Source organism: Astyanax mexicanus, chromosome 12, assembly GCF_023375975.1.
Source record: "Astyanax mexicanus isolate ESR-SI-001 chromosome 12, AstMex3_surface, whole genome shotgun sequence".
In the NCBI taxonomy this organism is placed as follows: Eukaryota; Metazoa; Chordata; class Actinopteri; order Characiformes; family Acestrorhamphidae; genus Astyanax; species Astyanax mexicanus.
In genome coordinates this window covers 13,071,035-13,088,303 of record NC_064419.1, presented here as the reverse complement: position 1 = coordinate 13,088,303, position 17,269 = coordinate 13,071,035, and the positions used below count along the sequence as shown (strand labels likewise).

Here is a 17,269-nt window from a genome sequence, read left to right as displayed (position 1 = left end):
CAAATTCCCAATTAGAGACTAAATACAACAAGTCCTAACCAGACCACTACTAAAGGCGGTATGTGGGTAACAAATACAAAATAAAATGAATCAAATAATAATAAAATAAATCAAACAAAACAGTGAGGTGCTGATAAATACACACTATACTCACCAGGTCCTGTTTGTGTGTACATTTGTACAGTATAAATTGGGGATGCAACTGCTGTGCCTTTAAGCATTGCAGATTTTAACCTGGCTGCTTTCAGCTGTTAGCATCACAGCAAAACTACTCTTACCTAGTCAAAGTGGGCTGCCGTGTCTGTTAGCATTGCAGAATCAGGGCTAACCCACTCTATCCTAGCCAAGAAACGCTCCCGTGTCTGTTGGTATTGTGGCTTTAAAGCTGAGATAACATATTAGCATTGTATTTAAATTTTTTTTGAAATCTTGTCTATCTTCTGCAAATATACACAGTTGGCATGTCAACATGCTCAGTACGCAATAAATATTCATGTATGCAATAAACAGTATCTTTATTTAAAGCAAAACTACAATTAGGTGACATTTCTGTGTATTTTACTTGTACTTTTTCAATGACAATATGGTTGAATCTAATCTAATGATGTAAAAGTAAAAAAATTAAAAAATGGGTCAAAAATTTAAATTTTGGTGCAGCTCTAGTATTATCGGAGGTAAATGCACCTGTGTGGAGGTATGCATGGCACAGAAACTACGGGCGCAGCTGCTCTCCTCTCTGCCAGGATCTTCCTCGCCCTCTTCATCTTCCTCCTGGACTTGGCCTTGGCCCGTTTGGCTCTCTCTGAGCTCCACCCCTTTCCTTCTTCTTCACCAACTGCGCTCACCTCCTCCTCGTCCTCGGCCTCCCCCTCACTGTGGGATGTGCTGGCACCACCCACGCCCCCCAGTGGTCGGGCCGAGCCCGGCGGGGTGTGGATGTCGCAGTAGGCCGTCTTGCGGACGCTGAAGGAGGTGCCGTTGGCGCCCGTCTCGCGCACCGGCTCCATCTTCATGTAGAGGCCGGCCTGCTGGGCGCAGGTGACGTGGAAAGCCGTGTAGCAGTTGGCTTTGTGGCACTGGATGCAGGCGCCCGAGCCGCGCTGCTTGCAGATGTAGCAGGTCAGCTTCCATCGTGCTGGTGGGATGTGCTCGATGCTGTCGATGGGCTCCAGGAACACAGTGTTGGCAAAGCAGACCTGCAGAGGGAAAATCACTACAGTTTAGGGATCTTCCGATAACATTTTTCTGTCCCCAGGTAATTTCATTTTGAGTAAACAAGTACTAAATAGCCATATAAATTATTTCCATTTAAATATGCATCTTTTCTTAAATAAACAAAATAAAAAACAAATTCACACAACAATTCTGTGATTAATCAAAAGATTATTAAGACCATGATTTTTTTTTTTTTTAATGCTGATGTTTCCTTGTTTCTTAAGGAAGGAGACAGTAATAATAGTGTAGTGTGGTTTATTAGGCCTGGCAGGCTTTTACTGTATTATAAAATATTAAATGATGCTTTTAAAATTAGAATATTTTAAAATGTTACTCAGTTGCTGAATTACTGAGTTTAAAAGAGAGGTTTAATGGAGGAAATAAGCACTTGTGTGGCTGCATATATCGCTTTTTTCTTTTTTTGCGAGTGTGTGTGTGGATGTGAGAAATAGAGAGCGCCCGATGGCCTTAATCAATGCAACAGCGCGAGTGCAGCAAAGTCTATAGTTCTATAGTGAACTTATAATGTAACGCAACACCTGTGATAAGTCAGTGATCCAGATCTTTTCCACCCGATTTCCATCCTTCGAAAATTATGCAAATCGGCTCCAGTTTCAGTTCACATGATCAGATCGGAGACATTTTGTACCACATTTTAAAAGAACAACCAATATGGGAATGTTTGCTCTGCAACAGAGACAAAGTCAGAGAAATTTTAAAAAGTCATACTTGCATTATACTTACCTCAGGTATCCATAACGCACACACAACATGTGCCCACCGGGAGTCGTCTGTCTGTTTGAAGGCTCCGCCCTTGTTAGGGCAGAGGGCGCAGTCTACAGCTCTGGACGGCGACTGCAGGCAGCGGCGGCAAAGCCACTGGCCTTCTGGGATATAGGGAACTCCATAACACTCCTGATGCACAGCCAGGTTACACATGTCGCAGAACAGGATGACATTACTGTTCTGACACTCGCCATCGTTGCAGATGCAGCAGACAGCGTCTTCATCGATTAAGGAACTGGGGTCACCCTGTCAGGGAAAGATCACGGCAGCCAAAGATTGTGTAAGTGACAATGGAAGCAATGAAAGAAGATGAGACTGCTTTAAAAAATAGTAAATCAGATTATCGTGGTAAATTTAAAAACAAACAATAATATAAAACAATGTGAGTCTGGTAGTTGTTCTTTATGCCATGTCAAAATTTCATGACAAATGGACCCACAGAAATGAACCCAATTGACTTTAACTTTTACACAAGTTAGAATACTGCAGGTCTGTTCTCAACAGTCTGAAAGTACCATACACCAAGACACCAAACTCTTTTAGCTGATCCACAGAAAACAGATGGATGGATTGGAGTAGTGGAGCTTAGTGTGTTTATAGTTTATAGGGGTTTTGCATAATACGTTCCCTTTAAAACTATCTGTATGATGACTTCAATTTACAGTAAAATTAAGAAGGGTTCCCCCCCCCCCCACAATGGCCGTAAAAGACATATTGATGCCATAATTCTATTACCTTACTATCTATAGAAATTAAGAAAATTGCCCACCATGTTGTTAAATTTGCAGCCGGAGTCTGCACAGTAGAAACCAGAAGCAGCACCAAACTTGCCTTACTCAATGAATATTGAATATACAGTCATATGAAAAAGTTTGGGTACCCCTATTAATCTTAATCATTTTTAGTTCTAAATATTTGAGTGTTTGCAGCAGCCATTTCAGTTTGATATATCTAATAACTGATGGACACAGTAATATTTCAGGATTGAAATGAGGTTTACTGTACTAACAGAAAATGTGCAATATGCATTAAACCAAAATTTAACCGTTCTTTGACAGTTCTTGTTAAGCCCAGAAGTGGCAGGCCAAGAAAAATATCAGAAAGGCAGAGAAGAAGAATGGTGAGAACAGTCAAGGACAATCCACAGACCAAGATGATGCTGCAGCTCTTTGGAGGTGGTCTGTGGATTGTCCTTGACTGTTCTCACCATTCTTCTTCTCTGCCTTTCTGATGTTTTTCTTGGCCTGCCACTTCTGGGCTTAACAAGAACTGTCCCTGTGCTCTTCCATTTCCTTACTATGTTCCTCACAGTGGAAACTAACAGGTTAAATCTCTGAGACAACTTTTTGTGTCCTTCCCCTGAACAACTATGTTGAACAATCTTTGTTTTTAGATCATTTGAGAGTTGTTTTGATGAGCCCATGATGCCACTCTTCAGAGGAGATTCAAATAGGAGAACAACTTGCAATTGGCCACCTAAAATACCTTTTCTCATGATTGGATACACCTGGCTATGAAGTTCAAAGCTCAATGAGGTTAACAAACCAATTTTGTGCTTCAGTAAGTCAGTAAAAAGTAGTTAGGAGTATTCAAATCAATAAAATGATAAGGGTGCCCATACTTTTGCACCGGTCAAATTTTGGTTTAATGCATATTGCACATTTTCTGTTCTGTACAATAAACCTCATTTCAATCCTGAAATATTACTGTGTCCATCAGTTATTAGATATATCAAACTGAAATGGCTGCTGCAAACACCCAAATATTTAGAACTAAAAATAATCAAGATTAATAGGGTGCCCAAACTTTTTCATATGACTGTATACAGCTCTGGAAAAAAATAAGAGACCACTTCAATTTCTGAATTATTTTTTTCTGATTTTGCTATTTATAGGTATATGTTTCAGTAAAATTAACAATGTTGTTTTATTCTATAAACTACTGACAACATTTCTCCCAAATTCTAAATTAAAATATTGTCATTTAGAGCATTTATTTGCAGAAAATGAGAAATGGCTGAAATATCAAAAAATATGCAAAACTTTCAGACTTCAAATAATGCAAAGAAAACAAGTTCATATTCATGAAGTTTTAAGAGTTCAGAAATCAATATTTGGTGGAACAACTCTGGTTTTTAATCACAGTTTTTATGCATCTCAGCATGTTCTCCTCCACCAGTCTTACACACTTGTTTTGGAAAACTTTATGCCACTCCTGGTACAAAAATTCAAGCAGTCAGCTTGGTTTGATGGCTTGTCATCATCTCACGCTTGATTATATTTCAGAGGTTATAGAGATAGGTAAAAGAAAAAAATCATCATTGGTGGTCTCTTATTTTTTTTGCAAATTGCCCAACCTGAGATACGAACGCTGTGTAAGCAACACCAATCCATTAAATTGTGTATTGACTTCATTGTTTAACAGACGTATTTGCGTCATAAGCACAGCTGGTGGAAGATGGGGAAGCAAAGAGAGATGTTTACATGCCCTCAGAGGAAGTCAGCAGAGGTGTTTACAGCTACAGATATGTTTCAACTGGAAGAGAGAAACTTAAGGATCATCACCAGCCATGCTAACAATCAACAAAAGGCAACAGGGTCGGGTCAGAACCATCTTATTTTTTTCATTTAATGATTCAAATTCAGATCAACCCTGAGTAGAAACTGAAGAGTGCAGTCAAACCTTGTTGTGACTTTCAAAGTAGGACTCCTTCTCCAGACGATCCATCAGGTACTCAAAGACCTCCTGGGGGATCGGCGTTACTCCATCAATGCGCCTTTTGTCATTCATGATGTCAAGCCAGATATAGTCTTCCTCATCTATGTCATACTCCACCTCTTCATCCAGCTCCTCCACAGACTTATCTATGTACCTGTAGTGTAAATGTGGGGGAGGCAAAAAAGACATTTAGGTTCAATAAAAAAAAAAACATGTAGTTTAGTTAGGGTTTAGCTTTCTAAAATATAAAATAATAATCTTAATAAATAAATGAGCGATTCTCGATTACAATTGCGATTTTTAAGTTCTTACATAATTTCAGTTTTCTTTATTTGTAAACTGACAGCACCATTCAAAGGGCAAATAAACCTCCTGATTTTAGCTGACTTGATACTGAATTTTGAAAAATGTTATAAAATAAGAAGGGTAATGTGAGAGGGGCACAGGGTGCTGTATGCATTTAGGGGCAGACAAGAGGGAGAGCTGATTGGGCTGAGCAGTAAGCCTCTGATAGCGGTGAGACATCATTGAGAAGTTAGATATCACCACGAGGCAGGATTATTGATTGAGTGTCCACGTACCAAAGGACACAGAAACATCCCCCTGACCTATAGCACAATTGAACCTGTGAGTGTGCTTTTAAAAAAAGTGTTTTTTAAAGGTTAGGAAAGGTTTATAAAAAAATTATGCAGCACTGGTATGTTTTATTACTTCAAAGGAACACATTTCAGCTATTATTACAAAATATAGTTTAGGGTTTAGTGCCTCTTTAAAGTTATGTGCAAGCTATTGTTTTCTTTACATTTTCATTTCAACTATATAAATTTTTTTTAACGTACAGTAAGCAGCTTTTATATATAACCTAGAGTTGCACGGTGTACCGAAGGTTCGATTCTTTTTCGATACTACGTCATCACAAACGATTCGGTTCTTTAGCGTTCGATGCTTTCGATACTGTACATAGCCCAGTCACTAGCTTCAAATGAGTCAAATTAGTAGGCGCGATTTGATTCAGTTCATAAGAAAACTGATTCACACCGCAGCAGTCGGAGTGGCAGGATTCAGATAAACTTAGTGTTCTGAACAAATGAATCGATTCACGTGTGAATCGATTCATTTGACTCGGTTGAGAGCGACACACGCACGCGCAAGCCAGCAGAGCAGCAGCGAGTGTAGAATGGCGACAGCTAAAATAACAGATGTCTCTCGTCCGCGACTTGGACAAAACGGGCGCGAGGAGTGAAGTGTGGGCAAATTTTGCTTACATCGCTGATGAAGAAGGGCATCCGACCAACACCACAAACCCAGTTTGTAAACGGTGTTATAAGTCTATCCAGTGCAGAGGAGTAGAGCTTAGATTCTCTGCCCGAACCCGAACTGACCCGAGGCACGTTCGGGCCGAGATTTCCCACCACATTCCTCGGGCCGGGTCGGGTTCGGGCTCCAGAAAATAGTCTGAGATGCAGGCATCTGTTTTTTATTTATATTTTTATTTTTAAATAAAATAACGAAAACTGAAAGTGAAACTAAACTACTTTATTTATAAGCACTGTTTTCACTCCCGCAGTTGCACAGCGGGGGGTGTTGTGCCGATTCTGTCCGCGAAGCGGGAGTCGGATTCAGTAGCGGATTCGGCACAAGCGTGGCGGCACCTCACGGCCCGCGGTGTTAGTTGTAAGCGCTCGCGCTAGCCGCAAAATACGACAGAAAACACTGAGGGAGCTGCAGAGTTATGTGTGGGACTAGAATATGAGCACGAGGAAATAAAAGAGAATCTTTACCTGTGAGTAGTTCACATCAGAACACGCAAATCTCTCTCTCTCACTCTTGCTGTGTCTCTCTCTCTGTGTCTCTCTCTCTGTGTCTCTCTCTGTCTCTCTCGCACGTGAACGCCTCCGCGTTTGACCTGCAGCACTGTGTTTAGCTGTTCTTAAAAATCATTTTAATTAAATAATAGTTCTATGCTTCTATGTTACAGTGTTATTTAACATAATTCTGATCATATTTCGCTCATTCAAACAGCCCGAAAACAGCCAGGATGTTCACGTTTTCGCGTTTCCATCGCAAATCTGTGGTCAGGCACATAGCCTGCTTGATCGTTACACTGAACATGGGCTTATTAAAAACGGTAAACGGTTGATTAATAAAACGGAGCAGTCAGTGTTAAAATGAACATAACATTGTAACGTTCTTCTGTCTCTTTATTTTCCTTATTCAGAACTTAACTTCTGCCCGCCCGTCAGGTTCACATAGTCAGGCTACCATTACCTCTGGTTCTAGTTTTAGTTTTTAGGAAGTGTTTAGATAATTATGTTATAGTTAAGGTTATAATAACGAAACTTGTTTTTTTGTTCAAATGTTTCATTTTAGAATAAAAACGTTTGCACCGATTGTTCAGTGTTCAATCCAGTTCAGTCAAAAATAAACATTTTATGTTCAGATATTTTTATTGTTTTTTTTCTTCCAAGTATCGTTTTGGTATCGAGAATCGTGATACTACAGTTGGTATCGGTATCGAAGTCAAAATTTTGGTATTGTGACAACCCTAACCCTATTTATATTTTGGTTACATATAAGAAAAATTGTAAAATTTGAAAATCTCTGTTATATAAAAAAAAGTTCTTTAAAGGTTTCTGACAGAAGCAAATATACCAGTCTGTCTACTGAGATTCACTCTGCAGCTTCTATATGTAAAGGATCTCCATTTTCCTATTTTGAAAGTCGCAGATTAATTCCATTCCATGATTCCATTAATTCCATTCCATATCTAATTAATATAAACTCCCACCCCTAACTATTGTACATTCATTTTTTTTTTTTACTTTTTGTAAAAATGCTCCAAAATGACATGAATTTCAGTCCTTTTACACTGAATTCCATTGAAGTTTAGAAGGTTCATACTATATTATTTATTTTTGCATGAGTTTTTCTGAGAATAATTTTTTAAACTACAGTGGTGGATGTGTACATGCAGAGTGTTGCAGTCCTTGGTTTCCATTAAATACAAATCATTTGGTTTCACTGTAACACTTTACTTGGAGCGTCCATTTTTGATGCTTCATAGACGCATCAATATATCTATTAATTGCAAGTAAAACAAATGATTCTCTATTTAATGTAACCCTAAACCTGTACCCAAAACCTTACTATTTTAGGTTTAGGTTTAGGATTAAGTTTAGGTTATTTTTGGGGTTAAATTTTTTGAGTTGATTTAAGATTAGAGTTAGGGTTGAGCGTTAGAGTTAGGTGTATAGTCCATAGAGAAACATTTTCATTCAGCTGAAGGGTCAGTTGCATGGAACAAATTTTTAGTTAAATGTAAATTTAAATAATAAGTGAGCATCTACAAGGCATCTTTAATGAACCATGCAAATAAAGTGATATCATTAGTTCCTCTACACTGAACCATTAGAAACCACTATCAAGGATTTTGTTTACAGATACATATGTTCATTAGATGAAGATTTTGAAAGAAACACTATATTTTCGCATTTAATTTTTTTAAATTAAGCAACAAATTAAAGAAGCAAGAAATACGGACACCAAGTCATATCCTGGCTAAATGACTACACTCAGTGTAAATTTGATTCTTGATAAAGCATAACTTTAACGCAGAATATATGAGCAGAAGATGCCTAAATGCTTACCTGTAATAAGACAGCGTCCGTGGTGGTGCATCAGGTCTCTCCTGATCCAGCTCTCGGAACACAGCCTCCGGCAACTTCACAGCCGGGCCAGCCATGTTACCATGATGATGCGAACCCTCCTTTTTCTTCTCTTTACTCTTGTGTTTACCGGATTTGGGTGTGGCCCCAGTCCCCTTTCCCCCATTGGCTGCACCAGGGGTGTCTGGCCTGTCCTTCCCGTTACCCCCGCCATCAGTCCCGCCCCCATCACCCCCATTACAAGCAGTGGAGCCTCCTGCACCAGAGGCAGGTGCATCCTCAGCATCGCTGTCTTCCTCCGACACAACGTCCAGGTCCTCGAAAATGCTGATCCGGTGCACTTTGCCGCCGATCTCAAGCTCCACCATGCGCTGAGCTTGGGCATAAGTCATAGTCTCCCTTTCAGGAGAATGGGAGTGTTCAGAGTGCTCCGCCGGACTGCCAGGCGTTCCACTTTGCCCGGGCAGTCCAGGCCCACCGCTGGAGTCTGCCCCGTCAACCGAGCCAGAGAGGGAGACCCGCGGCGGGCGACCCTTACGCTTCTTCTGGGGTGTGCTCTGGATGGGAGGTGGGTTGTCATGGTCATAGTGGTACAGGTGGTACTCGATGCCGCTGTAGCTCTTGTAGACCTTGCGGCAAGTTTCAATAGGGCACTCGTAGGGCGGTTTGGTGGCCCGTAGGTTGTGGCAGAATGTTTTCACGTCGAAGTCCAGCCCCATGCTGTCCGCAGACCCTGCAGAGAAGAGGTCCAGCTTACATCTGGTAAAAAAGGAAAGAAAATAAAAATGGAATTAAAAGAGTGCACTATGTACTGTTCAGAGTCCTCCACCAAGTCATAATTACGAGATGCTAAGTCACAATTATACCTCATAAATAAGATACAGTGGTATGAAAAGTTTGGGCACCCTTGATATTTTTGTGATTTTCCTTTATAAATCAATGGTTGTTCAGATCAGCAACTTCAGTTAAATTCATCATATAGCAGACAAACAGTGAAATTTGAGAAGTGAAATAAAGTGTGCAAGAAGGCTGTTTATGCCCAAACAACTCAATTTTAGTTTCATCAGTCCACAGCACCTTATTTCAAAAATGTAGCTGGCTTGTCCAAATGTGCTTCAGCATACCTCAAGCGACTCTGTTTGTGGCGTGTGCTCAGAAAAGGCTTCTCCTGCATTATTATCCCATACAGCCTCTACTTGTGCAAAGTGTGCTGAATAGTTGAACAAGACATAGTGACTCCATCTGCAGCAAGAGGATGATGCAGCTCTTTAGAGATGGTCTGTGGGTTGAGTTTGACTGTTCTCCCCATCCCTCTCCTCTGCTTATCTGAGATTTTTTAACTGCCTGCCACTTTAGGCCTTAACTGGAACTGTGCCTGTGGTCTTCCATTTCCTCTCCATGTTCCTCACAGTGGAAATTTTTGTATTCTTTTTGTACTCTTCCCCTAAACCATGATGTTGAACAATCATTTGAGAGTTGTTCTAAAGCTCCCATGTTGTCACGCTTCAGAGAAGATGCAGAAGAAAAACTTGCAATTGTTCACCTTAACCTTTATTGATTCAAATCAATAAAATGACAAGGGTGCCCAAATTTATGCACGTCTAATTTTGTTTAAAGAATTATTACACGCTTTCTGTAAATTCTATAAACCCACTTCCCAAATATCAATGTGTTCGTCTGCTATAGAATATATTTAACTGAAATTGCTGATCCTAACAAACTACTGACCTATACAGGAAAATCATAAAAAATGATCAGGTGTGCCCATACTTTTTCATACCACTAATTTCATACCCCCAGATTTAACTCAGAAGTATGACTTACTATCTTGTAATCGTGACTTACCATCTCATAATTATGACTTAATATCGCAATTGTAACTTAGTGGAGGACCCTCGCTTTTTTCCGCGTGGCGGGAAATGTGTTTCCACAGTTTGTGATTAGCCTGGTTAGCTATAAGTTCAGAGCATCTCTGTAGCTTCAATGTTTCCCTCCAGTGGCTCTCCTCCCTCAGGCTCCTCTAACAGAGAACTGCCTACTCACTGCCACAGTCACTAAGCAGCAAAAAATAGGTTTAAAATGCCTGTTTTGTTAATTTGCTGCTTTAAAATAGATTAGTCCTCTCAGTGTTCCATAACCCGTGGTTACAGTAACCATAGGTAATGTATTTACTTCTACAGCTCCACCAGCAGCTCCCTCACTCACTGCAGTGAACGAGCAGCAGGGAGGCTAGCCCAGCTAGTGCACTAGCTACCTGTCTGCATCTTAACCAGCTAAATCTGAAAATAAGCAGTTTTAGAGCTGTATGGTGAGCGAGTTCAGCTAAAGAGACCCCTAAACTGGTCTCTGTATCCAGTAAAAGGCAGTAATTCTCCCACCCAGAACAGAAGGAACTGTTAGAAACACTCACTCCTCCTCCTGCCTTCTCTTGTCAACAGCAGCACAATATCCAGCTCAAGATCCGGCGGAGACGCTCCAAAACCAGCGAGATTCACACAGAAAATATCCCTGAATCTGAGCCGACACAGCTTTAATCACAGCGGGTTAAAACGTATGAAATCCCCCGTAAATCAGCCTGAAAACAGAATAAAAGCTACAGGAACTGAAGCGAACAAAAGGGGCTACAGTTGAATCCCACAGGCGCGTGGCCGCACATTCGCCATTTTCACATGACAAGCCAGTAATTATTGTGGCCGCCAACGACTAGAGTGAGGAGGTGAGTAACCCAGGTCCATAAAATAAAAATCCACCCCAGGGTTTTGTACCAACGGCCTGGGCGGCTAAGCTGCGGCAGAGCCTGGGGTGGATTTTTACTTTTTGGACCTGGGTTACCCACCTCTAGTTGTTGCTTTCATTAAAAATATGTAACGTTATATATCTAAACAGTGAACTTTAAATTTATTAGATAAATAAAGCCTGCACTGCCGGAAACTCGCGCAGGCTAAAACTCGCCTATGTATGTTGGTTAGTTAGTTAGCTTAGCTTAGCTCGGGTTAGCTAGCTAGTTAGCTACTTCCTTCCTGAGCCTGTTTTGAACCTTTTCGCGAATCAGTGGATACATTTCACAGTAAGCGGTTAGTTACGGGTCTCTCCCAGTCTGTCGGAGAGATTTAATATTCCTGTATTTATTGTGGGGAAAATGTATTTAATGTGTAAAAGTGGAAACATACAGGGTGGGGAATTCCTTTTAAATAAAATGACAAATAAAAAAATGTATTTAATTTTTGTTGCAAAATCTTACCCTAGTTGGTTTAGCAGTTTCATTTTCTGACCATATCAAGCTAAATTCGAAAATAGAAATTTGGGCATTAGTATAGTGATAGTGAAGAATAAATAGGTTTTCTTCCAATTTTTAAATTATCTAGTGTTTCATTTTATCCTTTCGCAAACAGAATTTCAAGAAAAATGAAAAGTTGAATCTTCTTTTCAGATTTGTCCATTTTTGGACATTTTGTAATACAAACCTGATGATATAATTCAACTTGCAAAATGCAAAAATCTGAAAAATCTAAAAGATTCATTTAATTTTTTCCTGAAATTCTGATTGTGAGGGACAGAGAAGAAAAAAAAAATAAAATGAGAAAAATTGATAAAAAATCTCTTGTACACTGTACCATGTAAAAAAAAAAGAAATAATGGTTTTGTTTTGTTGGTCAGTGTTACTTTTTTTTATTAAATTTCCAGACAGTTTGAGGTTAAATGCAAAAAAAAAAAAAAAAAAACCTGAAAATTGGATGTAGAAATAGATTAATTCTTTTTTTATGTTGTGCAGTGTACAAGAGAAAAAAAAATTTATCCATTTTTCAATTTTAGTTTTTCATCTCTGCCCCTCACTATTTTAGGAAAAATGAAAAAATGAACCATTTACTTGCTGATTTTTCAATTTTTGCATTTTGCAATTTGGTTTAAAACATCAGATTTGTGTTACAAGGTACAAAAATGATTTTATATATATACACACAATAAGTCTGATTTGTTACATTTTATTTATACTAAATAGGGATGCACCCCATTAAAGGTAAAGAGGAAAATTGCTCAGGTGATATAGTAAAGCCGGAATAACTGAACAGGTAAATCTCTGAAAAGTTTAGCCTCCAGTCTTTTCAGATTTTTTTTTTTTTTTTGCATAAACAAATTATTATTTAGAAAACACGTTTATCAAGAGAACATACCAGAACTAAATGCACATTAAAACCAGCAATGCCAAACCAGAGAATCTCTAGAGAGGAGAATAAATGGGTTTATGTGGAACAACTGATGGAAAAGGTTTATAAATGTCTGATCAATTTAATACTGAAACACAGAACTATATCAAATGTTTCAGTACTGTAGGCCTTACTTTAAGTTTGTGTAACTCCAGCATCAGATTATCAACCAATCAGATCACAGTAGCAGAGATGCAGCATCTTTACAGTGTAAAGCCAGCTTGTTTACTGTAGAAAAAAGGAAATAACGCTACGCTTTCTTTACATTTTTTAGTAAAATGAATTATAATACTTTCTAAAATTGAAGAAATATCCAGAATAAGTTTCTAATTACTATTTTTAATTTAAAGGTTTTAGCTTTTGGGTCCATTCACACCTGTTCATAGAGGACATAGTGTGACAGTGATTTAAGGATAAAACGGGGAAATAAAGCGGTGAGACTCTCAGTAAACAGCTCTGGTCCTGCAACAGACCCGTTGTTCTCTCTTTTCTGTGATCCCTTTGGCTGAATGTAGCCGCTGCTCTTTTTATTTGTACTGGTCAGAATTTAATTACGGTTGTGTGTCCCTGGTCTTTATACACTATAGAGAACCAGAACTGCTAAAATAAAAATAAAAATAATTACTAAATAAAATAGAAAATGTAAAAGAGAATAAGAATATAAAAACACAACTCATTTATATGCAACATAAACTAATGCCAATAATCACAAATTCAGTGTATAAATAAATAATATTCTTTTAACACATTTCTTCTGTATACAAATCTGAACCTTTTGTTCAGTTTATTTAGTCAAGCTTTTTCCGTGTATTTATTTTATTTATACACTGCATCAATAAATTAATTTAACATTTCATGTTGCATAACTAATCTCTATTTTTTTATTATTATGGGCAATTCCACTGAATAGGTGCCATTTCTGTCCCCAGGTATAAATGTATAAATGTGCACACAAAATAACTTTAAAATACATTTTATAATTAAGCATAGCGTCTTGTACATTTGTCTAATGAGGTAATTAAAAACATTAATAAAAAAATAGAACACTAAAAGAATAGCATTAGTTACACGTCCCCACTCTCTAACTATGAACTTCACCATCAAATCTAATTATTAAAATCCTTCAGAGATGTATTTTTCGCATTGTTGTGTGACTCCAAATCCTATATATGTTGTACAAATATTTTTTTGCGTAATAAATCCATAATATTTAACTTAAAATACACATTTTAGTTGTGTCCCTGGGTTATTACTTAGTCCTGTTACAGTAAAACGTGAGGTCGATCTCAGCACTCTGTCCTGTTACCTAAATTCATTCTTAGATAGTATTTGTTTATTTTTAAAATACAAATTTTGGGAAATCACTAGAATGTGTTCAGTGTCCTCATGTTATTAGCATAGCCACCACTTAGCTATTTTCATGTTTTTGCTAATTCTATGCTATGCAGGACTCAGTCCTGTTACTTTCAGTCCTTTCATTCCATAAATATGTTATTTGAACATGCAGTTAACCATTTCTTTAAAAAAAAAACTCTTTGAGGGAAAAGTATTTTATTAGTGCACTTGCTTTTAAGAATGATTTTTAAACGTCACATGTGTTTTGTAACCATTTTTGAATTAGAAACCAAAATAATTAAGTAAAACTGTCTGAGATTGACCAGTACATGTTTTGAATAGTTTATTACATGTGTTATTAGATTCAGAGTTAAAAAAAGATGAGAAAAAATGTTTAATTTGGAAGAATTACAACAAGCAAATGGCACCCATTCAGTAGAATGGCCCACATAAATAATTTCTTTCATTATTTCTGCCAAAAAAAAGTGCAATATGCATTAATGTGACAGGTGCAAAAGTATGGGCACCCTTATCATTTTATTGAATACTCCTAACTACTTTTTACTGACATACTGAAGCACAAAATTGGTTTGGTAACCTCATTGAGCTTTGAACTTCATAGCCAAGTGTAAGTTGTAAGGTGTAAGGTGGCCAATTGCAAGTTGTTCTCCTATTTGAATCTCCTCTGAAGAGGGGCATCATGGGCTCATCAACATAATTGTTCAGGGGAAGTTTCCACTGTGAGGAACATAGTAAGGAAAGACAGGGACACAGGGGCAGTTCTTGTTAAGCCCAGAAGTGGCAGGTCAAGAAAAATATCAGAAAGGCAGAGAAGAAGAATGGTGAGAACAGTCAAGGACAATCCACAGACCACCTCCAAAGAGCTGCAGCATCATCTTGCTGCAGATGGTGTCACTGTGCATCGGTCAACAATACAGCGCACTTTGCACAAGGAGAAGCTGTATGGGAGAGTGATGCGAAAGAAGCCATTTCTGCAAACACGCCACAAACAGAGTCGCCTGACCCAAAAGCTGTGCTTTTGCATACCTCAGGCGACTCTGGTTGTGGCGTGCATATATAGTTATATATATATATATATATATATATAGCTGCAAGAAAAAGTATGTGAATCCTTTGGGGATTACTAAAGAGTTCTGATCTTCATCTACGTCACAACAATAAACAAACACAGTCTGCTTAAACTAACACCACACAAAATATATGTTTGCATGGTTTTATTGAACACAACTTGTTAATATTCACAGTGCAGGGTGAAAAAAGTATGTGAAACCCTCAGCTAGGTGTATTTAATTAGAATTCAGTACGTATTCAGTATTTTGTCAGGCCAAGGTCTAGATCGTTATAATTTTTAACTTGTGTTGTGATTCAGTGCTATATCCTGTATCAGGGGTGCAACTACAGGTCCTTCTCAAAATATTTGCATATTGTGATAAAGTTCATTATTTTCTGTAATGTACTGATAAACATTAGACTTTCATATATTTTAGATTCATTACACACAACTGAAGTAGTTCAAGACTTTTATTGTTTTAATATTGATGATTTTGGCAAAAAAAGTAAAGAAAAAAACATAAATCCCTATCTCAAAAAATGTGCATATTTCATCCAACTAATTATGAAAAGTGTTTTTAATACAAAAAAAAGTCAACGTTCAAATAATTATGTTCAGTTATGCACTCAATACTTGGTCTAAATCCTTTTGCAGAAATGACTGCTTCAATGCGGTGTGGCATGGAGGCAATCAGCCTGTGGCACTGCTGAGGTGTTATGGAGGCCCAGGATGCTTCGATAGCGGCCTTAAGCTCATCCAGAGTGTCGGGTCTTCCGTCTCTCAACTTTCTCTTCACAATAGCCCACAGATTCTCTATGGGCTTCAGGTCAGGAGAGTTGGCAGGCCAATTGAGCACAGTAATACCATGGTCAGTAAACCATTTCCCAGTGGTTTTGGCACTGTGAGCAGGTGCCAGGTCGTGGTGAAAAATGAAATCTTCATCTCCATAAAGCTTTTCAGCAGATGGAAGCATGAAGTGCTCCAAAATCTCCTGATAGCTAGCTGCATTGACCCTGCCCTTGATAAAACACAGTGGACCAACACCAGCAGCTGACATGGCACCCCAGACCATCCCTGACTGTGGGTACTTGACACTGGACTTCAGGCATTTTGGCATTTCTTTCTCCCCAGTTTTCCTCCAGACTCTGGCACCTTGATTTCCGAATGACTTGCAAAAATTGAGCAACAGTCCAGTGCTGTTCTAGACCAGCCACAGCCGCTTGCAACTCTCTGCGTGTAACGCAGTAGTTCCACTCCGCTTTATCCAAACGCCTGCTAAAATACGAGATTACGCGTTTAGCCCCGTCGTAAATTTATGACAGGACTGCCCCAATGCCGTGGTCGCTCGCATCCGTATCGACCACAAACTGTTTGTTCAGTCTAGGGTACGCCAGAATTGACGTTTTACACAAGCGCTTCTTTAGCAGCCCAAAAGCATGATCAGCTTCACTCGACCACTTGAATTTAGTCCCGCCCTTCGTCAGCTGATGCAGCGGCGCAGCAATATCGGCAAATATCCTCACAATAGTATGACGCTGGCCCCAAAAAGCCACGTAACGTCTTCAAATTACACGCCGTTGGCCAATCTAGTACAGCTTTAGTTTTCTCCAGGTCCAACGCAATCCCCACCTCGCTCACTACGTGCACTAAGTAGTTCACTTTGTTCTGCAGTAAATTACACTTCACCGGGTTCAGCTTCAAATTAGCCGCAATAATTAGACCCAATACTAGCTCCAAATTTGCCAGAGCTCAATGCGTGGACCAACAAATCATCCAGGTACACTACGCAGGTGGACTTGGGGATGTCCTCTAATACGCGCTCCATCAAACGCTTGAATGTTGCCGCCGTGTTGCAAAGCCCGAACGGCAGAACGCGAAACTGCCATAGTTCTGTCTTAAACGTTAAAGCAGTTTTTTCGTCCGACTCCGCTAACGGAATTTGCCAATATCCACTACGCAAATCGAGTGTACTAAACCATGCGGACCCAGATAGTTGTTCCAAAGAGTCGTCAATATGCGGAAATGGGTATGAATCCAGCTTAGTGACCGCATTTAGTTTCTGTAATCCACGCAAAAACGGCATGACCCATATTTCTTTACCACGGTAAAGTTAGTTTCATTTTTGATATTCGACATTTCGGCTCTAATAACTTCTGAACGGAGGATGGTAGCCAGCAGATACTTACATAATCAGGACAGTACGACCACAGAGAGTGACGCACACCCTTGCTTTTACTGTTTGGGTGAAATTTGCGCAACGCCCTTTTAATACC

General features: G+C 39.0%; 1 protein-coding gene across 2 annotated transcripts in view; it reads right to left on the bottom strand.

The window, feature by feature from the left end:
• The window catches only part of brpf1 (bromodomain and PHD finger containing, 1), a 32,397-nt gene extending 21,015 nt beyond the window's left edge, over positions 1-11,382 (bottom strand). The window contains exons 1-5 of one of the 2 annotated variants that reach the window (XM_007260512.3): positions 10,795-11,382; positions 8,367-9,143; positions 4,684-4,873; positions 1,960-2,247; positions 685-1,196 (exon numbers count right to left, since the gene is read on the bottom strand). In XM_007260512.3, coding sequence (XP_007260574.3) covers positions 685-1,196; positions 1,960-2,247; positions 4,684-4,873; positions 8,367-9,103 — 1,727 coding nt within the window. In that variant the 5' untranslated portion in view covers positions 9,104-9,143; positions 10,795-11,382. Of the gene's footprint in view, positions 1-684; positions 1,197-1,959; positions 2,248-4,683; positions 4,874-8,366; positions 9,144-10,229; positions 10,719-10,794 lie in introns of those variants that run through there. The other variant, XM_022670769.2, reaches the window with a different exon arrangement.
• Positions 11,383-17,269: the final 5,887 nt, after the last annotated feature.